Source organism: Anopheles coustani, chromosome 2 (genome assembly GCF_943734705.1).
Source record: "Anopheles coustani chromosome 2, idAnoCousDA_361_x.2, whole genome shotgun sequence".
Classification (NCBI taxonomy): Eukaryota; Metazoa; Arthropoda; class Insecta; order Diptera; family Culicidae; genus Anopheles; species Anopheles coustani.
This window is the reverse complement of record NC_071289.1, coordinates 94,623,416-94,649,474: the sequence shown is the minus strand read 5'-3', so window position 1 is coordinate 94,649,474 and position 26,059 is coordinate 94,623,416. Positions and strand designations below refer to the sequence as shown.

Genomic DNA, 26,059 nt, shown 5'->3' with positions numbered 1-26,059 from the left:
AGCGAAAAATCCGACCCTTGATACCAGGGGACCAGGAAATTGAGAAGGTAGCCCGCTTGTGCAACGCCAAAGATAGTGAGGAAGTGAGGTTCTCCAAAATACCAAGGCTAGTCGATACGGATAGCAAGATCTCATTGCGTTTATACACAATGGTCCAACACTTATCCATTGTGTGCAGATTGAATGCAACCTGTGCAGGAACCGCGGGTATGATGTTTCGAAATATTTTAATTAATAAAACTTGTGCAGCAAACATTTGAGCAGTAAATGTGTAGGTATTCTCGATAATCTGGATAACTGATATTCTAGAAACCACCGTTAGATAAAAATAGGTTGCCTAGTCTAAGTGCTACTTGACAACTAAATGGTCCACCGTTTAAAAAAAGCACACTGTATTCAGTTCATTATTTGGCACCCTTTGAAATTGATTAGCTTCCGTGGGAGGAATCGCTTAGAAACCCCCAAACCAATCTAGTGAAATTCTACTTTAAGTTGATTTTAAAATGTTAAAGAAATTTGAGCATACAGGGTTCCCAAATAACCGTAAAAAATGAACGAATCAACCTTGACAGAAGCTTTGGTCAATACCCCAAAAGCTAACCTTTATTTCTATGGACTTTGGTTTTGCTGCTTGTCATCCGCCAGTGATTCGATGGAAATGTAAATAGCACAGCAAAGACGAAAATCTTCATTCCATAAGAAACATTTAGTGTAAATTCCTATGACCACGATACAGATAATTGCCAAATTGTTTACGGTGTGAAACACTTAAACAAAATAAGACCATTCGCTGGGCGAAGCAAGCGAGTCGGTCATCAGTGTGGAAACGAACTGTCAAGTGCTTGTTTATCTGGAGCTACCGAGAACAGTCTTGATTTGTCGTCAGCAGGAGCAGCAGCAATTTCATCGATTTTTACCACACTTCGCATCTTCGCAATTTGTGTGGCACGCAAATCTAGCTGTAGCAGTTGAAAAAGGTCCCAGTGTGTAATAATTGTTGGTGTATTGTTTCGATGTGGCTACCTCTCCATGTGTAATGATTTCATTCGAATTGGGATGTCCAAACAAACAGAATTGTTGCAGTTTGGGCACTTTCGCGTAAAAGTAGACCACACAAAGAAAAAGTAGATCAAGTGCGAAAACTTAGGTCGAACAAAAGTGACGTGAAACGCAGTGTTTTGCAAACACGTCAAAGGGAACGACGGCGTAACGCATGAGAGCGGCTGTGGTTTATCCAGTGTGTAGCGACACGTAAGTATAGCGAAGTTTACATTTTAATGAAGTTGGAAAGATCCCCAACGTTGCTGTATAGGGAGGCCAACAGGTACAGTACAGGCCGTAACCACACGATGCGTCGCACGGGTTGACTCCGGGAAGTAAGTTACAGCAGCAGCAGCGATGTGCATGTAATCCGATTGGGCAGAAGGTGGGTGGTCGCCATAGTGCCAGTCGTACACTCAAGATAAAATTGCTTTAGAGGAAAGGCGTAACAAGGTGGAAAGGGGAGTACTGTATAACTGTACACTATGGTTTACTGTTTGCTCTAATTTACCCTCGCCAAATGCCAATCCCACATCGCGCTGCCCATGGTTCCGTTTTTGTTCCGTTCGGGTTCAGACACTATCGGTATGTGTTCTACACCCCCAGTGCATACCCTGTCGTTCCGCACTTTAAAAACGAAGTTCCCAATCAGCTCTATCGTTGTGCGAGTTTGCTGGAGTGAATCACACAGAAATCGCCTCAACCATCAAACACAATGAGCGTGTTAATCACCTTTCTATTTGATATGACTCGCGCGCGACCCTGTGACAGGAAGAAATCCGGTGCAATAGAGGGGCAAATCATTTAGTAACGAACCGACAACCAAACCAACGTGATGCTTATAACTGCATCTCCCGTGGTGTCGTGTTGGAATTGTTTTTCGTGAGTCTACTTCTTTGCGTTTAACAAAAACAACCTGATGAAACGCCATATTTCCATTCGGGCCAAGAGACTCGGTAGGTCAAAACCTGCAGCAAACAACAACTATCGGGTTCTTTTAAGCAAGCCACTATAGAGGCACAACCTTGAAGAGCAAAATCGAGCATTCACCACGAAGTTACGTTCAGCTGTATTCGCCATTTTCTTATCAACATCGATTTGTTCGCGATGAGGATATTTACCTACCGCCGTCGTTCTCGTCCTCCTCCTGATAGTCGTCGTTTTCGTATCATCTATCGTAGAAAAGAACCAGTTTGAGCGATACGCAGTCGGTTAACGCACAACACTTATCATTCTTATTGAGTGTTGCTTGCTTCCATAATATTATTCATACCATACTGTGTGTGTCTTTTTCGCTTGATCAAATTGTGTACGTTTTCTGCGACCGGCATCGTTACCAAATATCGTTACGGTAGAAGCATCAAATACAGTGTTGGATAGGACGCATAATAGTTTCCGTCAGAATAATGTATCACGTTAACGTCGTCATGCATAATAGGACAAACAAATGTGTTTGATCCACTTGCTTCTTGCATTTTTATTTAACAAAATTTCATGTTTTTTTCTGTTTTAGTGATATTCAACGGAACTCGGAACGACATCATGGATACGACAACAGGGTCGGGTTTGATGGAGGAGTACGACTTGATGAAGCAGCCCAAGTATCGGGTGTACATTTCCAACATCGATAAGGCACTGAAAAATTTTGAATACTCTAGCGAATGGGCAGACCTCATCTCTGCACTTGGCAAATTGAACAAAGTGATATCTTCGAACGCACAGTATCAGATCATACCGCGTCGGATAAAGATTTCGAAGCGTTTGGCACAATGCATGCACCCAGCCCTCCCATCGGGTGTGCATCTGAAAGCGCTAGAGTCGTATGATGTGATTTTCAGTAACATTGGCGTTGAGCGACTCGCGTCAGAACTGTTCATCTACAGCGCTGGTCTCTTTCCTTTGCTAGGCTACTCGGCAATGAACGTGCGACCTGCCCTACTGTCCATCTATGAGAAATACTTTGTACCGTTAGGCGAAAAGCTACGGCCGGCACTGAGCGGGTTCCTGAGCGGTGTTTTTCCGGGCTTGGAAGCCGGCCAGGATCATTTCGAGCGTACAAATCAGTTGCTCGACAAAGTGTGCATCGCGGTTCAGCTTGAATGTTTCTATACCTGCCTATGGGAGTGCATAGTGACGAATGCATCTGTGCGGCTGCCCGCAATCACGTACGTTCTCGAACGGTACGATAAGAAGCTTCCCTGTGCGGTACAGCGAGAGCTGACCGGAAACAGTGAGGAACTGATGGTAAACGGTCTATGTAGCTGCCTCAGTGATGCTATCATTCTCGTGCAGAGAAACACCCTCGAGTTTCTTCTACTGGCATTTCCGATGCACGATTCACTGCTGTCGGAGAGATATACGACGAAACTGGTCAAAATGGCTCTCAACACGATCCTGCGCCGGGATATGTCGCTTAATCGACGATTGTACTCTTGGCTTCTTGGTTCCGACACAAGCATGGGCAAGCATCTGCACCGGGGCGGAAACTCGAAGGATACAGAGCTGTACGATCCTAATACATATTTTGAGCGACACGCAAAGCGCCGTCTAATTGCTGCCTTCAAGATGGTGCTGAAAGAAAGCATAACCCAACAACCGTTCGACCTCAGTCCGTATCGGATACTGATTTCACTACTCGACAAGGCCGAAATTGGGCTGCGCATTCTGGACGATGTGCTCTGCGACATCATTCGTGCAATTTCGTTGTGCAATGGCAACCTGGAGGTGCAAAAGTCAGCCAATTTGCTGTTTTCTACATTCGACCCGTCCTATATATGGAATTATATGTCTCGCCTGTACCGGGAGGCGGCTACTCGCACCGAACGTCAACACTCCACAGATGCTGACCTTATACAGATCGATTCAGGTCCGCCCGGCACCGTAGAAGTATGCCATCTTACAGAGTTCCTGCTGGAAACCCTCTCACTAGAGATGTATAACGAGACGACACGCGTACATTTGCCAAAATTTTTGCTGTCTCTTATATCAATGCTCACGATATACGACAGTAACATGTACTCAGTTGAGGTGGCTTCGTCGCTGCGCCTGTGCGTGAAGATCGTCTCGAAAATCCAACCGATGATTATGTCGGAAAAAGTGTTTGACCTTTCAATGTGTAGTAGAAGCGTGAGTGAGTCCACGCGCAAGGGAGAAGAACAGCAGGTGGCTGCGGCGAAGGAGGCCGCTGCTAGTCTCGAGAAGAGCAGCAGTGATTCAAAGATACACGAAAGCTCGCTGCAGGTGACGGTGCCCAATGGTTCATTTCAGCGATCAAGTTCAAGCCAAGGGCTCCATAAGAAGGGAAGTGGCGGTAGCGGAAGTAGTGGGAAGTATAGTAAAAAGAACAAAAAATCGAAATCCTACAGTAAGCTTAGTGAGCTAAGCACTAGTCGTGAGGGATCGCTAAAGTCAAGCAAAGCGAAGATCAACCGGTCGGAGCAGAAAATTTGCGGGGCAAGCTCGACCCCCGACCTAAAACATGAACCAGAAGCAGTAGACTTCAGTGAACTTACCGAAAAGGACGGTGAAGCGGCCAACGATCGCAAGCGTTTCAGTTGTAGTAGCAACAGTAGCGCCAGCAGCACCACTAGCTGCAGTAACAGTAGCAGTTACAACAGTAGCGTCAACAGTAGCCGCAGTGGAAGCAGCAATAGCAATGCTATGGAAGGGACAGGAGTTGCTAGTGCTGGAGGCATTGTAATCCAGGTGCATTCATCCGAGGAGTGTGCTTCGGTCAAAAGCGGTGGAGTTGCTATCGCCCAGCTACCCGACTGCCCCATACTGGATCGATGTATTAGACAGTATGTGGCGTTCTTTGAGTTGTATGTGTGTCGAAAACTGCTGGTTCAGCCAGAACACTTGTCTTCGGAGCAAGTAAGCCTACAGGAGAACCTCTTTATCGACAACTCCGATCACTCGACAAATGGCGGTCCATCGTACGATCAGGATTTGGTGGTAATAAATGCTCTGGCACCGGAGCTGGAGGAAATTTTCGGAATACTATCGTTAAATCATCAATCTTCCCGCGCCAAACTGACTGCTATGTTGATACAATCGGTCGATGGACGATCCTCAGTACCGCCATCGATGGAAGAACGGAGTCGAGACGTTCTTGCAGGAGGAAGGCAACAGTTTGAGATAACGCAACTGGTACGTGGGAATGAAATGTTAGCCAGAGTTGCCCGCGCCCCCATTGGAGAATCGCTAAGGAACGCACTGAAGCTTGCCTGTAATGTTCTCACGGAAATGTCCTCTTTCCCGAGCTATCGCAACGAAACTGGAGTCACGGAGCGAATTGATGATGTTCCTGGATGGTTGAAAGCACTTTCTCTTTTGGCGATTTTTGTCAGCGACCTCGACACGCAACTTTCTGCCGCCCAGACACTGATCGACATGATAGGCTTATTGCGGACAAATGGGAAAAAATCATCCAAAGAAACGTGCAGTGGAAAAACGATTGTTTTAATGATGCCTCTACTAAAGCTGTCTCACGTGAACTATCTTGAACGACGGACTAAGGTGTTTCAGGTACTAACTACAATGTTGTGGGACTATCTGGACGCTTCGCGCGTAGAGGCACGAAACATTACCCTGCTCCTGTATCGTATACACAACTGCCTTGACAGCCGCTTCACAGAGAACGTTATTATCGATCGAATACTCGTTCCACAGACAGATGGTGAATGTGCAGAAGGATATTACCGCGGCTTGGTTGAACGCACCGTTCGGCGAAAGGATTCGTCAGCACTTCACGCTTTGTGGCAGATACCCGTGCTGGCAAAGTCTGAGCTAAAGATCGATTCGGATGGGTTTCGCAAATTTCAACTCCTATGGAAGCTCGGCCGTGATACATACCATGGGAATGAGTTTGAGAAGCTGCTATTTCTGGTGCTCGATTCGTTAACCCTGCCCCGAAATGTATCAATCCAAGTGAAAACAGCCAATTGGCTGCGAGAAGCTCTGGTGCGTGGCGATATAGGTCGTATTTTAAAGTTGTTGTTGAAAACACTACTTAATGAAAGCACCAAACGAATGAGTATTTTTTGTCCCAAACGTCTTCGAGGCTTAGGAGCAGGTACATTGGATGGAGGACAAGAGGATGGATCGGTTAGCGGAGAATGGGAAAGGGAACTGCTTGTGGATGCTGATGCACAATTGAATCAAGCCTGTTTCGCCGTCAGCTCCGAGGATGGTCAAATACGATATCATATGGATCCGGCTGCTGGTCTGACTAAAAAGCGAAGTCCCATTCGATCGATTCAAAAAAAGATTTTTGGTGTCTCAATTGGTGGTGGTGGAAGTGGTGGTAGCAGCTCGAAGGGTGGTGATATTGGACGCGCCGGCACGCCTGGCAATGGTGGCCAGCTGATCGTATCAAATTATGTCACGAACGAGTCCGTCGTGAAGAAAGTGCATTCAACTTGTTTGACATCCGGAACTGGTGACGATGCAGGCCAGTATGGGAAAATTTCCGTTATCATCAATCCTCTCGAATCAGAGCAGCTAGCGACCGCTAAAGGGATGCGTAACCGTTCGAACTCAATGGGACTGCTTGCCGGGACCGTAATTGATGCCGACAGTGGCATTTCAGAGCCCAGTTCATTAGCTGCTACTTGCAGTAGTGGCGGCTACCACTTCAAAAAGGAATTCCATCGATCCACTTCCGATCTGGACGATACGAACGACAGTGAAACTGATCCACGCAATGGACTTCTTGGGCGCGGAAAACAAAGGATCAGTCGTGTGCTGCGCGGATCGGAAGGTTATACCGACAGTGAACAGATCAAACGATTCGTGGAAGAGGGACCGATAGTAGATTTTATCAGCAAGTCCAGCGATCGATTCCGAAATCGCAAAACATATCTTATTTCATCGGGCAACATTTCGGGCTCGGGAGTCGGTGACGATTCGCTGCTGTCGGGTTCTTCGTACACGTTAACCAATGGACCATCCCTGAACGGAACATTAACGTCTGATGAGATAACGAACGAAGATGGTAGTATCACAATGACAACTACTACTATGAACACGGCTGCGGAGGAACGTAAAACGTCCGTCGGAGATGATCATGGCGAGGAAGACAAACCGGTCCCGAAAGTCACATTCACGCGCATCAACAGCTGGCGCAATGGTAGCAAATTGTATCCATTTCATACGCACTTTCTCGTATACGAGTCAGTGTTTAACACAAAGCAGATCCTATACACCATCGAAACACTGCGGAACATTCTCACGAATGATGCTCGGTTTTTCCTGTGCTTGTCGGTAACGACTTCTGTTTCTAGTGGTCAAATAAAGTCACTTCTGTTACGACACCGACGTAATATCTTCGGCAAAGGTTTCACGGAGGCACGGGACGATTCCGAGCATCATAATTTGTACAGAGGAAGTATGTATCTGGAAGTGATCCTCACTGTGCTTTTATACTATACGCGAAGCTATCAGACGGATCAAGGTAAGGATAGCAAAGGACGCCAGCCTTCACGGGACGATTTCAACACAAACGCGAAGATTCAGCTGGAATGCATCGAGCTTATGACTACTCTTTTCGGTGAACTACTTGCGGTGGTGAAAGACGTTGGAAAGAACCTTGCGAACTACGTGGCGGATCTCATGGAAAAATGCAAGGTGCAGAAAATTGTACTCTACTGTTTGGCTTCGTCGGTGAACTATTTTACTAGCCCAGGCGGTTACACGTGTCCAGCGGACGAGGTTCTGCGATACAGTGATCCAGAAAGCACTCGTCAAAATGCTGAGGCGTATCAGATAGAACTGTTGCGGTTGCTGCTGGCTGTGTTGAAGTTGGAGCACGAAATTACGCTTCAGCGCTCAGAAGGTGGGAGTGAAGGGAATGGGAAAAGTGGTGGACTGGCAGCGACCTCCGCGTCTTCGAACAGTTCTCCCACAAGGGTTGCGCCTGAAACAAAGCGAACGTACCGATACATTCCTAACCAGCTCCTAGCACAGCAACCGATGTTTCTATCGACGATCCTAGCAGCATTGGAGTGCGATCGTTTGCAGCATGTACATAAAAATTGGACGGACATGATGACCGCGTGCCTTACTTGTTTGCCCCCGGCCAATTTGACGAAAATAGTCATCAGTGTCATCCATCAACTGTGCAGTAACTTGGATCGTGTGACGAAAAGGGAGCGAATCCTTGTCCAATCGGTTGATTACATAGTCTCCCAGCTCGAAGCGACGACGGTGCTGGCACACTACTGTCTTCTCGATAGTTCGCAGCAAATTTCTCTTGCGAGCATCTTCAATCCATCCGCAGCAAGTAATGGGTCGTTGCTTTCTTCAACGGCGAACCAATCTGGCCAGATCATCAACAACATAGTGAACGTGTTCCTATCGTACTCCTCGTCGCTCCTTAGTGGGGGCATTAATCAGCAGGTGAAAAAAAATCACCAGGAGGTGGCTAAGACGGCGATACTAAGTCACCTGCCGAGAATCATCATAACGATAGCTACCCTCTGGGAGACAAGCATAAGCGATTTTCGCCGCGTGAAGCATCAGTTGTTGGAATTTTTAAGCCCAATTTCGATGCACTATGGAACAAACTTTCTGACTGCGATATCGGTCGCTTGGCATGAGCGTAGCAACAGCGTTGCGGTGGGAGGAGGTTCCGAATCCGTGGCGAATGGTGGCAGTATAGGAAGCGAAACGTCGGACGTCGATTTCTTTGACATAATGGTGAAAGCATTGCCACAGGCGGGAGAAAATCAGCTGTTGCTAGTTAAGCTAATTACCGGAATACGCATCATGTCGGTCGATTCATTCATTCAAACAATGCACCAAGTAATCAAGAATCCGCCCCCGATCTATCAACCGCCAGTCGGATTGAACCTGGAGGTGAGCGCTCTAGAGCTGCTGTACTTCTTCCTGATATCGGGTGTTTCGCCCGCGCAATACACAGACTGCTGGAGCTCACTGTACGCCTTATTGAAGGATTGTTTGACACTGCAAATAACGGCTCAATTTGTGGCGCTTTCTATCTTGAATGAATTCGTCCAGCGATGTCCTAGCATGCCGTTCTCGGATAAGAAAGATCTTCGTGATTTGCATGATGTCACTTCGCGACTAGTAGAAGCAGTCTCGAATGTTGCCGGATCTTGCCTGGAGCAGACAACATGGCTGAGGCGCAATCTCTCGGTAAAGGAAGAGTTTGGTTCGCTGGAAAGTACCGGAAAGGATGGGTTGCTGCTACCTTCCAACCAACACTACTCTATACAAGCGCAATCGATCCTCGCGGCAATTCTCGCGTCACTGCTCGATGTAGCATTTAGCTCACAGGAGAAAGACAAAGTGACGACGATCGTCACGGGCGTTATGTACAACATTGTGCCTTACCTCAAGACACACACTGTTAAAAATATTCCGACCTTCCATGCTTGCTCGAATTTGCTTGCCAGCCTGAGCACATACCAGGTAAAACTTACAAACGCCAGATTTCTAACAGCCTAAGCTAACAGCAGATACTGCATTGATTTATCTTTTCAGTACATGCGAAAAGCATGGCGGAAGGATGCTCTCGACCTTTTGCTAGATTCGTCGTTCTTCCAGATGGACAGCCGCTGCTTGCCGTACTGGAAAACTATCCTCGATAGTTTGATGACCTGTGATAATACTACCTTTAGAGATCTTATGAGTGAGTGAAAATCGAACGAAGGTTTAGGCATTACGCTATTATTTTATCTACTCTACCCCCTTTTTCAGACCGATTACCATTAGCCCAGACTGGCACGTTGAATATATTTACGTCCAAAGAACAAGAGTACGAACAGCGAGCGTTGTTGTTAAAGCGTCTTGCGTTTGTTATATTCTGTAGTGAAGTTGATCAGTATCATAAATACATGCCCGAGATTCAAGGTAATAATACACATTTCTATCAAAAACTGGATAATACTTTTATAAAATAGTTGTTATACTTCGCCGTTTCATTCCCAGAACAACTAGCAAACAGTTTGCGATTGCCACAAGTGGTTCCATTGATTCAATCAGCTGTCTTTCTCTGCTTCCGTGTGTTGCTGCTGCGTATGTCAGCTGATCATGTTACTAGCTTATGGCCAATCATTATCGCCGAGATGGTGCAAGTGTTCCTATCTATTGAACAGGAGCTAATGACTGACACAGAGGAATTCAGGTAAGGCTGTCCGTTTGCAATAGTAAATGAACTGTTCTTTGCCTTCCTACTTTAATTTCACCCACTGTCTCTTTTTTAGTTTAATTTGTATATCATTGACTTATTGCATAGTTTATGCTAATAACTTCCACATGCCTTGTTTCGTAGTTTCCTTATTCTCCTATCACTTCTGTCGGGTTAGTTTGGTTAGTCTGTCCTTTTTGTATCGACAGTGTAACCACCCTAGATGGTGTTGGATTTACATGTTTATTTTCATCAATTGCAGATAAAGTATAATAAACTTCTTTTTGTCTTTTTCTACTGTCCCACACACCACAATCACTGTTATTGCTTCATTGGTTGTTTGTGTGTCGCCATTTGAATACCGAAACCGAATTCAAACGTACCAAAATACAGATCTCAATCAAGGTAAGAAGCTTTTTTGTGTGAGGTAATATGAAAAAGTTACTGTTAATGGATCTAACTGCGGCCAAAATGAAGGAAAGTTTTAAGGCTGAATTAATCGACACTTTAGAAGCTTTACTAGGAAATTCAGAGGTGTAAAATCAAATATTAAACATTTCTTTTTGTTATTGTTTCATTTGCTTTGGCTACATATCTAGTCAACATATCCGCATGCTGTCTGGCCTTGATACTGCTTGGGTAACGAATACGAGCAATGGATTGTACTCCTATGGACACCCTCACTGGCGCATGGTGCAATTGGAGACTGCCAAACTACTGGAGCTAGGTTGTGTTTTGCCTGCCACAATCTTGCCTCACTTTCAAATGTAAGTAATTATCCTATTTGTGAAAAACTTCAAAGAGTATTAATGTATACTATCCTATCCTCGTCCTGAAGGTATCGTTGGGCATTCGTTAGCAGTCAAAATGAAAATTTCCATAAAGCCGGAGGGTATGATGAAAAAAAGGTGTCGTTTGTTCCTCACGTTTCAAGAATATCTCACCTGATGGATCTACGATACACATCGCATTCACCGGTAAATGTGCAGTGAAATTGAATTCTTTTAAACATATAATATTTTACTTAAATTTAAACTTTTGCAGAAAACGCAAACAACGAAAGGGAATCACATAATGCTGACCTGCCAGTCGATAAATACGCTGCAAGACCTGTACGGTTTCTTCTCAACACTTTCAATGCGTTGGCCATCGCATATTTCGTACAGCGACACTGAGAAGGACACCAAGCAATGCCTGGAAGAGGTTGAATATGTCCTGGCGCTCGATTTCTTGGAGAAAATTCCTTCCCCGAAATGAAGAGATACAAGTATCGTATCTGTATTTACCAAGTTACCGGATAAATAGTTGTAACCAACGGAAGGCGCACAGCACGAATCATATTTACGCCCATTAATACTACGGCTAACATCTAGTGATTTTATTCAGTATTTCCATTACAGACCGATGTCGGTGTAGTTTGTGAATGTTTGTTTCGTGCTTTGTTATTCGTTTCGTTAAAGTAACAAACATTTGAATAGTCAATTCCGTTCTCTGCATCCGCATCCTGGTGCCAGGCCTGTCACCAATGTGTCGCTGGGTGACCGAAAGCAGATCGATTTGTCGTTTATGTAAGTTAAGTTTTATTTTTTTTCTAACGACCGAGTCCAGTTAATTCAAAATCGACGATCAGATCGCCAGCGTGCGTATATCAATATGTCTTGTGTAATTATGTGATTTATGAATAGTAAGACCGTATTATATTTCACTTCTCGATGTGTAAATTTATTAAAAAGTATACTGCTAATATGTAATGATTGGATGGACAAAAGTGCAACATAAGGAAATGACAGTGTGATGTAACAGTAAGCTCAAAAGTCGTCGGACAATTTTTGCCTACATTTCGGAATGCAAAGAAATGAAGAATGTTATCTTAACTTAAAAAGATGTGTTTAAGAAAACAGAATAAAAAATAAAACTGAAAGATTTTTTTACAAAAAAAACTACATATAACTTCTTCTTCTTATTGAACCAGAGTTTACACCATAAAGACTTTCAACCGGCTTTGGCACGGCTCTTCTATTCGATTCCGGTTCCAATACCTGTATGCTTGCCCTGATTGACAGGTGTCTTACTTGCACGTACTGCCGCTAGACTAGCCAGTTTGACAAGAACTGTGGAAGCTTTGCTTAGCAGCGCAGTAAACTCTACAGTTGAATAAACAAGCAAACGTACAAAATGTATTTCAGATCTTAATGATTTTGCGATTGTGTCTTAGGAAACCTTGCTGATCATCGGTGATGTAGTGTGGTACGGAGAAAATATGACGTTTTTCTGGATCCGCAATAGATCGGCCTTTAAAATGAGTATCGAGTCATCACTGTGCGAAGGTGTTTTGTTATTTTTGCACTGATAAGAACGTTACTGCCGACTAACCGACGGTAATGGTCTCCTTAGATAAAAAAATGATCTCGGAACGGAGGTTCAAGTTTGCTAAAACGTTCCTGAAGTTATTGTTGTGCGTCTCTTTGGTATGCTTTATTCATGCCATCGATGCTCGGGCGGACAACATTTCTCGTGATGCAGCCAGTAGCGCCAGTAATAACGGAACTGCTTCCAATTCACGGTTCGATCACCACGGTAAGCACAAAGAAAAAACGTACATGTTGGAAGGTTCTTGTCACTATGCATGTTCGTTGTCGTGTATCCGTATTCAGAGTATGCCTACGTGTCTAGTTGGCCGATTGTTGATCGAAAACTGGGATCTGTTTCGGCTGTGGATTTTGATTGCACCGGAAACGTCGTGATCTTTCATCGAGCATCGCACGTATGGTCGCTTGGATCGTTCGATACGGAAAATCGCTTTCAGAACGCAACAGAGGGTCCCATAGCGCAGCATACAGTGCTAACGTTTAGTAGCGTTACTGGCCAAATAATTCGTGAATGGGGTGAAAATCTGTAAGTTCTGTCTTCTATTTACGCTATTTGTTGCTTTAAAGAACATTTTCTTTTGGGTTTTCAGATTCTACATGCCTCATGGACTAGCGATCGACCACGAGGACAATTATTGGCTAACGGATGTTGCCCTTCATCAGGTGTTTAAATTTGACTTAAAACATTCGTTATCAGAGCCTGTGCTAGTGCTGGGACAACGATTTGAGCCCGGTCATGACATGGAACATTTCTGTAAGCCCACTTCCGTGGCAGTACTGAAGAACGGGGACTTTTTTGTCGCGGATGGTTATTGTAATGGGCGTATCATAAAGTATTCTCCAGACGGACAACCACTGCTGATGTGGGGTCGTAATTCCTTTATACTGACGCGTACGTTTGAGCTTCCCCAGGGACCGGTTCCGGAGAGTTTTTTTGCGATTCCGCACGCTCTCACGCTAGTCCCGGATCGTGGACTATTGTGCGTGGCTGATCGCGAACAGGGTCGGGTGCAATGCTTTCACACTGCTAATGGAACATATCATTCCCAGTACTCCAGTCCCGATATCGGGGGCCGTTTATTTAGCGTGAAATATGTTGCAACGAATGGTGGACTGCTATACATCATTAATGGACCCCAGTTCACGATTGATGTGAAACCAGTACAAGGGTTCATACTCGAAATGCAGACCGGAAGAGTTGTGGGTAGCTTTCAACCAAACAACTTACTGCATGCATTTGCAAACCCTCACGAGCTTGCCGTAACTCGTGACGGGGCGGAAGTATACGTAGCTGAACTGAATCCCCAAATGGTGCACAAATTTCGAAGAATTGTTAAAGTAAGTAATGCTTTGTTGCTACAAGAGACCTTCAGTACGGAGGCGCTTGTAAATGTAAACGATAAAGCACATTTCGATTCAAACCCATATAATCAGCCTATGTTTGGTACGGGCAATAGGGTTTTAACCGCTAGTTCGATTGGAATCTTTTCCATTGTAAGCACTCTTCTGGTAACCAGTTTGTTGGTGATACTAATGGCCCGCGTTATTTGCTTTCGCCCTGGAAATAGTATTCCACGTATGGACGAACTACCATTGCGAAATATGGGTGAAGCCTAGCAAGAGGATCGCAAATCTTAATTATTGTTACAGTAGCAACTGCGCGAACTGTGATCTAAACAAACCATTATAGCATTTGGCTTGTTAGCTTAAATCCTGTGTCTTAAGATTCAGCAAATGTTTCCGTTCTTTTCCAAAATTCAATTTATGTCATTTAATTTTAGTAGTTGATGTTTATTTAAACTTAATAAAGAATATGACAACAAAAAATATATATTGCGGGGACACGTAATTATTTAAAAGCAGTAATCGCATGATTTCTTGGAGAAAGACACGGGTCAAAGAGAACGTCAACTCGGGCGCGAGTACCTACGAATGAAATGAGAGAAGATTATGGGTTGATGGATGCGATTTCAGACTTAAACGAATTTTTGTACCTTTTTCAAGTAAAAACAGTAATCTATCGTACAGAATGACTGTCTCTACAAGAGGAGCAAACATCAATCGTAATGTATAGAACTTCACTACCTGCTCCCATCGATTAAGGCACTTTTGTGTTTCTTCGGAATGCACTTCTTCGTTGGGTATTACTACTCCAAGATCAGCGACTGCTCGTTGACAGTATTCAGGAAAGGTGCTTTCATCCGCTTTAATTCCTCCTTTCAGCCCGGCGTGCCTATGTTGCGGATGCAAGCGAACGATTATCGTTTCAATTGTGGCCCGGTAAGCATGAATCTTAAGCTCACCATAATTAGCGAGTAACTTTTCGCGATACTGTTCGATGGCATGGCAGGCTATTTCTCTGGCTTCGTAGGTTAATGATACGTGCGATTGACGACAAAACTCGCTTAAAGGAAATCCATACTCGTTGTGCGAATTGTTTGCTGCGGTATTACAGGTGGTAAGCTTCATATAGCAGCAACACACGAGCTTAATGAAGCGACACTCGTGGCAGGCCAGAAATAGGCGTAATAAGGATGGAGCTAAATCACCACAAGGATGAAGACCGACCAAACCGAAGCCAAAGTTGGTTGCATCAGATTTTTCAATATTAAGCGCGTGTTTTATAGTTTGCACAAACTCAACGCAATCAATCTTGGTCAGATTTACTTTTCTGTGCAAATGCACTGGATGTACGATTGTTGCTTCCAAGTTTGGATCGTATTTAACCAGACGATGCCAGAGCTCGAAATCCTTCTGTCTAAAAACCAATAGCCAAAACAATACATTATGTTGCGTATTACTCAACACTTTGATCTAATAAACCCACCTTGCTGTTTCTACAAAAGTGCTACTCTGTTCAATACAGCAAACTTGAAACCCAAATCCATAGGCAAGGGTTCTGGCTAGATTTCCTTGTCCAGAGCCAATATCAACAATTGTCTTGTGATAAGCAGGTATCTCGTTGAAACAGTTGACAGCGAATTGTTCAATTTCATGACGTTTTTTCAGCTTTACCGACTTCTGAAACAATGCAGCTCGTTGCCGGTAGACAGTTTTAATCTGTGATTTTTCCAGTGTATTTTCACGCGTTGTGCACTCTGATTTTATCCTCGTATGCGCCAACCGATTAAATAGCGACCTCAAAGCAATTATCGACAGAGGCCATACCGCCATCGTAGTGCCTTTTGCGTCGAAAGATAGCAGTTCTGATAAATGTCTAATCGGAATATCCTGGAAACATGAAATCCAACTTGCAGGAAGATTTTTCCAGTGGTTATGGTGATAGAAGTCCTGAAAAAACTGTAACTTTTAAAACGGAACAACTTACATATCAATTGACATTCCTTACCACAATGTATGCATCTATGAGCCACTTGTAACTGTCGATTATTTGTAAAGCTAGAGTAATTTTCTTTTTCAATTCTTCTGGCGTTATTTCCATAGTAAAATAATGATGTTGTTTGGAATGTTTAGTTTTTAGCAAAGTGTCATTCTTTCACAAATCTATCTTTTCAGCTTTGTCCAGCTCAAGAGTTCACCTTCACAAAGTTCCAATAGCCACGTCAATTTATGAGGCCACGGTTCCTTCAGGAACCATGTTCTAGGAGGTCGTATCGTATTTTGAAGTATCTTTATCTTGACCTTATTGAGCAGAAGTGCCAAACATAGCATTTTCATCAAATGATAAAAGAGTGAATGAGGTTTTTCGGTCGTAGCTACACCTCTTGTACGACGATACAAGAGGTGATACTCGTTAATTATGAGCAAAGACCAAAGATATACATATTGAAATACAGAAAATTCCAATTCTGTGTAAAATAAACGAATTACAGATGGTTCTCAATAAAAAGATATTTGCTCTGAAGTGCAGGAAAATAGAATCTTCCATACAAAATGTATGGCCTACCCGGGTAGACTGGTTGAACGTTAATGTAGGTAACTTTGGTTGAACAGGTGAAGGTTAGCATTCCTTCGGCTTTCTGCCAAATGTCTAATGTCCAATGTTGTGTACATACTCTTGTATAAATTCGAATATCCGTGGAATAAGATTTAAGAAGATGGTATCTATGCTAGAAAGTCTAGATAAATTAGCGTATCTATTAAGGATTGTGTTTGGCCATGGCGGAGTTAGGCCTTTCTGCCAAAATGTACTACACTAACCAACCTGGAGAAGCATAGCTACACAAACAACCTTGCTTGGAGTTGTCACACTTTGACAATCGCCTCGACAACGGAATACCGATACCTTCGTTGTTTGAAGAACACTGATACGACAGACAGATTCGAGATCTCGTTCGTCTCTCGTGCACGAGGTGCCAGCGACAAGTGGACAGAAAATTCACTCTGTCGTCATTCGACTTACGACGGTGGAAATCCTTGTTTTGAAGAAAAATCGTTTGTTTGCATGAAGCGGTTGATCCTGAGAGATCTGTCTCGTTCGTATCTGAAGGGGAAAACGCATAGGAGGTTCGTTTTCTTGTGACTTGCAATCAAGAGCCTTCCCCATTCGATTGTAGTTCCCTGGTGACTAGCAGTTGCAGTTCTTTTTATTTGCAGTGCAAAGTAAGAATCACTTCCTGAAAAACTGGTGTACATGACTGTGGTGAAACACCCTAAAAATCATGGTCGAGTGTGTATAGCACGTGGCCAAATTCTAATGTGCCATTAGTGAATATCGTAGACTTGAACCGTAATAAAATTTGCGTGGAGTGTAAGTGGAGCATAGGATCAGACCGTTTATGTAGGAGGTAGTGAAAATATCAGCTGATATAGTGGCACTGTGCAACAGGGTTGAATCATGCAAGTGCTTGTATGTAGAAGTTGTGCAAAATAGTAATTTGGTATCAAAATGTTGAATATCGTCGCGTTAGCAAAAAGTTCAGGTTTCGTCGCGAGAGATACGCCAACAATGTCCAGAAGATCCACTTGACAGTGATATAACAACAAATAATAAGGAGGGAGAATAAAAATACTACAGCTACGACGAGCAGAGGAATTTGTTTATTTTGAAAAGGTTCTTGTGAAGTGCTTTTGTGCTAATCACGGTCACCGGTGGTGGTACGTAGATGGCTTTAAACGGCATAGCAATCATACCAACCATATGATTGGTGGAAGCTTACTCAATAAGACGCTCTTGCAAAAACCGTACCAAAACATAATCTACTTGAAAGGGTCAGTGGCTTGCGGCATTAAAAAACACGGTACGTAACAATCTGCTAGAGAAAACTTGCTATCAAGTGGGGAAGGAAACAGCGAGTGATAATTGATAGCGACTATACGAAGCTTAAAAGCGAAAGGAAGAATAATACGAAACAGAACAGATTACAGATAATTCAACGAGAGTCGAAGAAGTGTGTTTACAGACGACTGGAAGCGTAAGGAAGAGAGCAGGGGAGACTGCATTAGAAGTCCAAGTAGCAGAAGTGGAATGCAAGAATTTGGTAGTTTGTTCCCAGTACCGCGTGTGACCAATGTGCGTGCATAAATATAGCAAATCGAAGCGTAACGCATGACAGAGGAAAGGATGTTGATATAAATCGCAAAATGGAAAAATTCAAATGTGTATGCCTAGTAGTTCTACAATATTTCGGTGAAGCCTTTTAAGATTCACTTGTTCACATTGAAACAGAAGGTAAGTTTAATATAGGTTGTAAAAGTTATCCTTCATTCTTGTTTACCAAACGAATTTGGGCTGAATGATATTTTAAGATTCAACTGATGGTTGTTTTGCAAGACAAATTTATTTCTCGACCTGCGCGATGTGCTTCTGCAATGTTTCTGATTGCGTAGGTGTTACTCCTATAACGTAGCATTTCTTTTCCTCTGAAGGTCCTTCGAATATGGTTTGTAAATGTAGCCAAAAAACTAAAGCGCACAGCATGTAGACAACCAACCTATTGAAATTCAATCTACTTTCATTCTGCTTGTTGCTCTTGAGGATCTATTAGAATATTGGTTAGTTGCTTTATGGGCAGCTCAAATGCCGCTATCCAGAACAATCTGCTCTCTGCGCGCTAGCAATGAGCATTTCTCCGCGTATCTCGCGGCAATCGCTATAGTTGCGCCAAGCTTTGGTGGGGCTCTTCTTCGGCTTTTCTTGGTTCTCAAACCCACGCACACACAATAACGCTCAGACGTGTCTATTGGACGCCGTTACAGGAGGAAGCCAAACGAGGTTCAAACACGAGCTAACGTCACTAGCCTCGATCGGGCAGGCGAGGGGATGCTCATGGCATCCCTTCCTCTATGATGGTTTCCATGGCGAATAAATTTCAAGGCCGTAGCTATGTGGTGCTGTTCCTCCTGCCATCCGTGCTAAGACCATTTCGCTTTTCCCTAGGGGGTTCATGACATGGTAGCTTCGCTCGTGTATCTCACGAGTTGGGTGAAAACAACGCACACCCAATAGAAAATGTACTATAACATGCAGAAGACATGCGGAAATCTAATACACAAAAAATAACGAGCACGAAAGCGAGTAAAATGTTGAGAAAAGCAGATGAACAGGCAAGAAGAAGGAGGAGGAGGAGGATGAAGATGAGGGAAGGGGGGGGGGGGGGGGGGGTATTAGAGAATGAGCCTTGTCTGTATCCTGGCGCCGCGAAACCATACGATAACTGTGAATTACCAAACATATTCGCCTTTTCCTCACGAACGAGCACGTTGTCATATGGTAGAAAATAAAGGGTTTACTGAAATAAAACTGAAATGACAATACTTCTTTATCCGTACATACGAAAGGTACCATAGTGTTTTTCTCTTGCAGTGATATTATTGCCTAAATATAATAATCAATAATGAATCGTATAACACTTGCCCTCCTGACGTTATGATACGTAGTTGCGTTAATACACATGATCGATAATTTAAAGGATGCAATTCAGAGCGAAACCATCATACACCGTTGCCATCGCTTCGTCCTCATCGAACCCGCCGGAGATGGCATAGGAGAAGCCGATAACCTGCCGGTCTTAAGTCTCGGGCGCTGTTCTTCAGCAGGATTTAGAGTTCAGTTTCCTTCCCCTCGAGGACAGCGTTACCGATTAAAAGGTGCTCGATAAAATAGATATTAATTTTTCTTGACGCATTGGAACGTTCTCGTGTTAATGGCATGTGAGGCATGGTCGACATCGTTTAACAGTGCGTCTTATGTCCGTCGTGCTCTTCGTCATTGTGTTGCTCCATGCGTGTACCAGTTTTAAATCTGAACATGGAACATGAACGCGGTTCAGACTGGTTTCTACGCTACTTGGAAATTGGATAGCGTGGTGTGGCGACTTCAACCTGCCCAGGGTGGGAGGAGATCGTGGCACAAGAGGTTGATCGAGCCTGTTGTACGTTTCCCGCATAGGCTGACCTGTTCTACGTGTTCGTGCACGTTGTTGCGTCCGGTAATTTTTCTCGTCAATTTTTCTAAGGCCGATGGAGAGGCAAGAACTGAGGAAACTGCTCAGGTATTTTCACCTCACCCTACTCGTTTTTTTTTCACTGGCCCGCGAAAGCATTCTATGCTAAACTCATTAAATAAACTCAGCCCCTATTTGCGGTATCGTGGTGCAGAAAAAAGCACTTGGACTAAGTCGTCTGCATTGCCGCATCGGCTAATGATCGATGATGGATAGGGCAGGATAGAACAAAATTCAATCTTGTCAGGTCAGTGCTACGGATAACACGAAAGACGCACAAGGAGCAGAGCAAGGAGCAGAAAGTGCAAATTCACTGGTCTGAAGCCTTACTCCTTGAAAGCCGGGCGTTCCTTCATCACATTGACCTCCGTGGTCCGATTGTGGTCCGATTGCCTGTTAAACCGGCTTTTCGGAGGTTCTCTTGCTTTGAATGTATCGTTGAATAAGAGGCTGCAGTTGAAGCATGTGATTGAAAAGGATTTAAAGACACTAGCATTGTCGATAAAATGGGTGTGAGAGAAACTGGGAAAATAGAAAATTAAAATATTAACGGCGACAACGCACGTGTGACAAACTACTGGCTATTCGATGCGTATTGAATTGGTAAATATCTTGATTTTACTACCTTCGATGCTGACTTCGATTTCCTTCCATTCCATCATAGTTATGTTGATGTGGTTTATGCATCAAACGTTTTGGAATTTCGAGAAACCAATGTTGTTTGAGACAGACATTGATTTAAAATGGTTTTTGTATTCAGTGTTAAAAGAAACATCTTTGTGAGTTCTCAGTTCTCTCCGAAGAATATGGTCGAAATAGGTTTTTTTATATACGGGTCTCTCACTATCGTTCAAACTAGACTACAATTTTTGCAACGGGAATACGATGTTGTGAACAATGAATTATTATGAATCACCTAAACCAACGTGATAAAGAACTTTCAAAGCACTAGTGGACCTCAATAAAGAGAAAAAGCGATCACGACGAATAAAGGGGTTTTCGAGCAACATTAAATGCAAGTAAAAGTAAAACAAATTTACGCAAGCAATACCTGCCAACAGCAGAAACTGGTAGAAAACCTGCAATATCAGTAACCACTGTCCTCTCCACTTGGTAAAGGTGTAGGTCTGTAGGTACGCGAATAAAAAACCTGTCCACCGTCCACTTTTTCGTAGGTTTACTTTCACGTCCTTTCGAATTTTTTGAATCCTCGCAGTGGTAGTTTTTGGCGATCCGGTTTGAGGCTTACCTAGAATGAAAAATGTTGGGTTTTGCTAGCATTAGTAAATGTGGTATTTTGACTTGGTTAGCTCGGATTTACTTAAAATAATTAATTTAAAGTGTGGATAAAAGCTCCTACAGCACCAAACGTTTTATAAGAAGGGATGTAAAACCACTTTATTTGCTCTTAGTGATGTCGTAAACAGTTATGATTGGGTGTCAATATTCACATGATATGGGAGACAAACTGGCAACCTCGGCGGTATGCTTAGTCAGGAAAACAAGCAGCACCAATGATATGAACATAATTGAGGCAGCATGTTCCGATGCTCTTCGCCGTCGACCTGTTGGTGTGGCAAACATTCGTTCATGCATTGCTACCATGTGGACAAAGGGAGGAGGAAACAAGCCTCTGGCCCCCTGCCAGCAGTTTTCGATCTTGACATCCCCCAGGGCGATCGGGAACGTGAGGACATAATGTTAGGTGACCAAGGGAAAGGGAATTATTCGGTAGCGATCTTTATTTTTCAGATAGGATGAATATGAAGATTGAGTGTTGACTGCACTCCAGATTCTTATATGTTATGTAAGATAAAATACTTTCACTGTCCACAGTCGATGAACTAGCAAAATAAAATTCCGCTACTCAAACAAACAATTAGGGAAACAAATCTACCGGAGCGCTTGGGGTGTACTGTGTGAATCAGTGTGTGTCTGGCTGTACCTATAGGAGTGTCAAAAAGCCACGGGAACAGAATTAAACATTTTGTATTCAAGAAACTATTTAATCGATCATGAAACGCGATGTTGGCGCGTATTGACGCGAAAGACAATACTTATTCCTTCCGTTAAAGAGTGCGGGAAAAGCGAGAAAGATTGGGTAAAGGAGAAACCAAGAAACAAGCAGGGAGAGGGCAAGATCGCGCGAAGCTATGACATCATTAATTCTTTCGATCGACATCAGCACCAGCAAAACGCAGGCAAGAAGAACAAACTTGCCATTTGGTTTTTTTTTATTTGTGTCGATTGCCGACCAGTCCAGTGTGTTGGTGAGGCCGCAGCATCTTGTTTTATGCTTTTTCTCGCTCACTGCGCCACCGCGAGCCGAGTGTGGGATTTTGAAAAGAGCGCTCGCCAGGCCACGCGAGGCACTATGCTATGGAGCTGCTTAAGTAAGTCGCGACGTTTCGCTGAACCCGGACGTGTTAAACTCTCTCTACACGTAAGGTTGTGTGGTTGTAAATGTGGAGCGCAAATCCGACCCGCGAAGGGGTCGAAAAGCGTGCGCGCCATTATTGCCCGCTACGCGTGTTTCGCCGAACGTCATATACATTTTTCCTAGGGAGATGAACCGTGAGAGTGAGACGTGTTCAAATGTTCATCAAACAACTTCGATGGCAATGAATTCGGAATCAAGTTTTTTCGCGAGAGCTGGGGGATCTATGTGTATTGCAAATCAATGGCAACCCGGCTTTATCTCTGGCTTTACATACGATACCACCACCAGGATGTTTTGGTGAAATTGTGTATGTGTGCGTAGAACTAGTAAATCAGCCGCTGATACGCAAGACGATGATACTGTTTGGCGGGGAACTGAACTGCGGCCTGTCTGATAAAGTATGCTAACGTTTGTATCGGTCAGATTAATAGCTTTCGCGCTCACTCATTGCTTGACTCCTTCGGCGTGCTCCTTTCGACGTCCTTCTTGCGTTCCAATCCCCCTTTCGGTGACCCCATTCCCAGCCTGGTCCATCGGCACAACTCAGCCACGTTACCTAAGCGGCATCCCACAGTGCGTCCTATCGATACTTGTCTCTCACTGCGTCCGCCGTTTTTGTTTTTCGTCCGATGGCACTAGATCCGATGGCTCATTAGTGTCAATGATAGTGCGCTACTTTGGACTGCTATACACAGCATTTTAAAAAATGCTTTTTATCGATGCTTCGAATTCCGAAAGGCTGCAAATCCATTTTTCGGGTGCACGTGTGCTCTACGCTCAGCGCCAAATTCTCTACCCAAACCACGAGAATCTGAACGCAATTAAGCAAATCATAGTTTACAGATAGGAACATGTTTTCGGTCATTTCACAGTCACTAACTTGGCAAGTTCGCGTTTCGGGTTCGTGTTGGTTGATTGTTGAATGACCATGTGACCTTCCCGCGGCAGTTGGAGGTTGCTCGCGGATTTTTTCGATGACAGGTTTTAGGATGATGTTTTTTTGCACGGAAACCCATTGTGTGGTAAGTTCATAGCGAGAACCGAACAGTCCACACACATGTTTGAAACGAGATTATCCTAGCACAAATTCTAAAAACCCATCTTTCTCTACTGACCGCTTTGAAAATCGTTGATTTTGTGTGCTGTGACCGGACAGAAGGTAGAACACTGGATTGAAATGACCGTAAAATATTTAGCGCTAACTTAGAGGAGTCATTTTTATTGCCTCTGTCATCACTTAAGCCTCTCTCGTTAAATTATGCAACATTGTGGGGGAAGTAATTATCTGCCTCAAGTAAAAACTATTTTTGCCAGTTAAAACGTTTGCTCCGCAGGTGTGCTTTAAAGTTTTCGCGGGAATCATGCAATAAAAACAGTATCTCTGTACCCGCTTCGAGCAAATTGCTTTTGTTACCTTGTTTGTCGGTAATTGAATTATAGGTAGAATGATATTTTATGTAACACACTCATCTGCAGAAGTTAGTAAACTTAAATTTGGCTTTAAGCAAAATCTTTCAGTACGTTGCTGGAGTTGGGTTAAATTTTAAAAACTCTGCATTTCATGGGGAACAATCCATTCCGCTCAATATGTATGCAGACCGAATATCATCTGTAGCAGAAGTTCGTTATTAGCACACCATTATTTGGTTAATTGGGATTTCCCGTATGTCAAAAGTAAACATTATCGTTTGAATGAAACTCTTGTTACAACGAGTTCTACAATATACGAAATGCTTAGTTCAATAAGTTCTAGTACTGTCAATTTATGCGTGTAAATGGATCTTGTTGGATCGAATATCCTATTCGGATTTGGCATTAAAGTCTGAATGAAAACAAGATCTTTTTTTAGCTTGAAAAGCAGAAGTTTATTGCGATGCAGTCGCATATCACGGAACCAGCGTATTAGAAAGAAAAACAAATGGACATTGATGTGTCCTGACCCAACAAATGGGGCGTGATGACAAGAGCAACAGGAAATCACCGACTCAGTACACACGAATTATTCTCGCAGAATTATATTTCTGGACAGTTGCTGAACACGATTGTCTTGAGTATTCGATTACAACATACCAGCAAGAAGAACGTTCATTTAAGGAATGAACTTTTTCAACTATAAACTATAACTGCTGTGATTTAGTATTTATTCTATATATATATACAGGATATCGTTTAAAAAATAGTGTTGCATGTGGCGAATGAAGCAAAGATTCAACTAAATTCAAAACCGAAAAGAAACTAAACGAGCTCAGATGGAACATGAAACCGAAGCCTTTTGCCTCAATCCTCATGACTGGGTTTGGTCAATGGGTTATTTGTTGCGGTGTGGTTCCGCCAAACAGATAACTATGTTCACCTTTGGCACGTTTTGTCGTCACTCCAACAGGGAACGCTTATCTTTCGTCTTCCCAGTTCCGCTCTTATCGTTCCTGAGAATATTATCAGTCAACATTACAGTGTTCGTTACTGTTATCGTACGTGACGCTTGAAGTCTGACAGAGTTGAATAAATAAATAATAAGCAAATCCTAATGCACATAGAATCAAATATTATCGAACTTATCGTTGGGTATTTTCTCAACGTGGGATAAGTTAGAGCATGATGCAAATTATAAAACGGGAGCTCTAATCTTTATCATAATTACTTTATGTTTTTACTCAGTATTCACATGCTCTTAATATTCACGTATATGTAGTTCTTAAAATGTTGAACAGGCTATGTAAATTCATACAAAGACACAATAGTGTAGATTGTTTTGTTGTGTAAATTAAACAGTTCTTTAAACGCGCATACTGCAGCATATAGCAACACTTATTGATCTTGTCTGTTCTTCCTCTTACCGCTGGTCTAAACGGCGCTGCGACCTGGGTTTTCTGCGTCCACGAAAATGTCAAAGTAATCAAAAAATAGTCCAAGTCGGTCATCTTGCTTGTGAAAAGAGGATAGTGTTAAAAGATCCGCAGGTTGATAGTAGTAAAAAGCAATGGCAGATGACAACGAAAGTGTTTATATCTTATTGCTCAAATAAGCAGCTGAACGACGACGAGAGGACTTACTATCCACGTACACAAAGAGAAACAGTCTTGTAAGCCCTTAACGGGCAGGTATGACCAAAGATGGTCGTTACGGTCAGAAGAAGGGCATAGAAATGAGATATTACTTGGAGGGCAGAAAAGTATGCGGAGTTGACCATTTTCCGCATTATGTACGACACCTTCTACTACCTGACACCCCGCAAATTACGGTAACTGAAATTTGACGTAGAACTTTTCGATACTTTCTGTTTTCTCAAGTCCATCTCATCGGGGTGATTGGTGTTCATTGGAAATTCACTTGGAAATATCCGTTTGACGTCACCAACTGACCCTGATCGGCCGGATTGAAGCCTAATATGTGAGTTGAGTGCTTTTTGAGCTTGCGATATACAATAAAAGGCTGTGATTAATTCTGTTATGCTTGCTTGCAGCCTTCAGAAACTGTTCCCAGAAATTTAATTTTTATTTTCGATTTCAAGGAGTTGTAGTACGTCGGGAAAAAGGAGTTTTAGACTGGGATCTAACAGAAACTTTCAGAAACAAAATCTTTACTCATTCTGTCCTCACTCGTTTCATCGCGAATTCTTAGGTCAGAAGAATTAATGTGTATAATAAGCAGA

At 43.2% G+C, this 26,059-nt stretch overlaps 4 protein-coding genes across 7 annotated transcripts in view; 3 read left to right on the top strand and 1 right to left on the bottom strand.

Moving 5' to 3' along the window:
* The first annotated feature begins 768 nt into the window (after positions 1 to 768).
* LOC131265652 (protein dopey-1 homolog) lies at positions 769 to 11,893 on the top strand. Its single transcript, XM_058267938.1, has 9 exons — positions 769 to 1,251; positions 2,555 to 9,474; positions 9,547 to 9,694; positions 9,763 to 9,915; positions 9,994 to 10,189; positions 10,586 to 10,597; positions 10,792 to 10,959; positions 11,031 to 11,169; positions 11,237 to 11,893. The coding sequence occupies exons 2-9, from the start codon at positions 2,584 to 2,586 to the stop codon at positions 11,447 to 11,449; spliced, it is 7,920 nt and encodes a 2,639-aa protein (XP_058123921.1). The 5' UTR covers positions 769 to 1,251; positions 2,555 to 2,583; the 3' UTR covers positions 11,450 to 11,893.
* A 420-nt stretch (positions 11,894 to 12,313) lies between these two features.
* On the top strand, positions 12,314 to 14,353 carry LOC131267683 (peptidyl-alpha-hydroxyglycine alpha-amidating lyase 1). Of its 2 annotated transcripts, XM_058270615.1 has the most exons (4): positions 12,314 to 12,769; positions 12,847 to 13,087; positions 13,152 to 13,947; positions 13,996 to 14,353. In XM_058270615.1, the coding sequence occupies exons 1-4, from the start codon at positions 12,574 to 12,576 to the stop codon at positions 14,176 to 14,178; spliced, it is 1,416 nt and encodes a 471-aa protein (XP_058126598.1). In that variant the 5' UTR covers positions 12,314 to 12,573; the 3' UTR covers positions 14,179 to 14,353. The 2 variants fall into 2 exon arrangements, with proteins under 2 accessions (XP_058126598.1, XP_058126597.1); XM_058270614.1 differs by having other exon boundaries at positions 13,152 to 14,353.
* LOC131267684 (methyltransferase-like protein 25B) lies at positions 14,333 to 16,063 on the bottom strand. The gene is made up of 4 exons (XM_058270616.1): positions 15,911 to 16,063; positions 15,389 to 15,852; positions 14,556 to 15,319; positions 14,333 to 14,487 (listed from the first exon to the last, which is right to left on the bottom strand). The coding sequence occupies exons 1-4, from the start codon at positions 16,001 to 16,003 to the stop codon at positions 14,411 to 14,413; spliced, it is 1,398 nt and encodes a 465-aa protein (XP_058126599.1). The 5' UTR covers positions 16,004 to 16,063; the 3' UTR covers positions 14,333 to 14,410.
* Positions 16,064 to 16,877: 814 nt separating this feature from the next.
* The window catches only part of LOC131262573 (myocyte-specific enhancer factor 2), a 35,111-nt gene continuing 25,929 nt past the window's right edge, over positions 16,878 to 26,059 (top strand). For all 3 annotated transcript variants that reach the window (XM_058264614.1, XM_058264615.1, XM_058264613.1), the window contains exon 1: positions 16,878 to 18,193. The gene's annotated coding sequence lies outside the window, so the exon portion shown is untranslated. The remainder of the gene's footprint in view (positions 18,194 to 26,059) is intronic.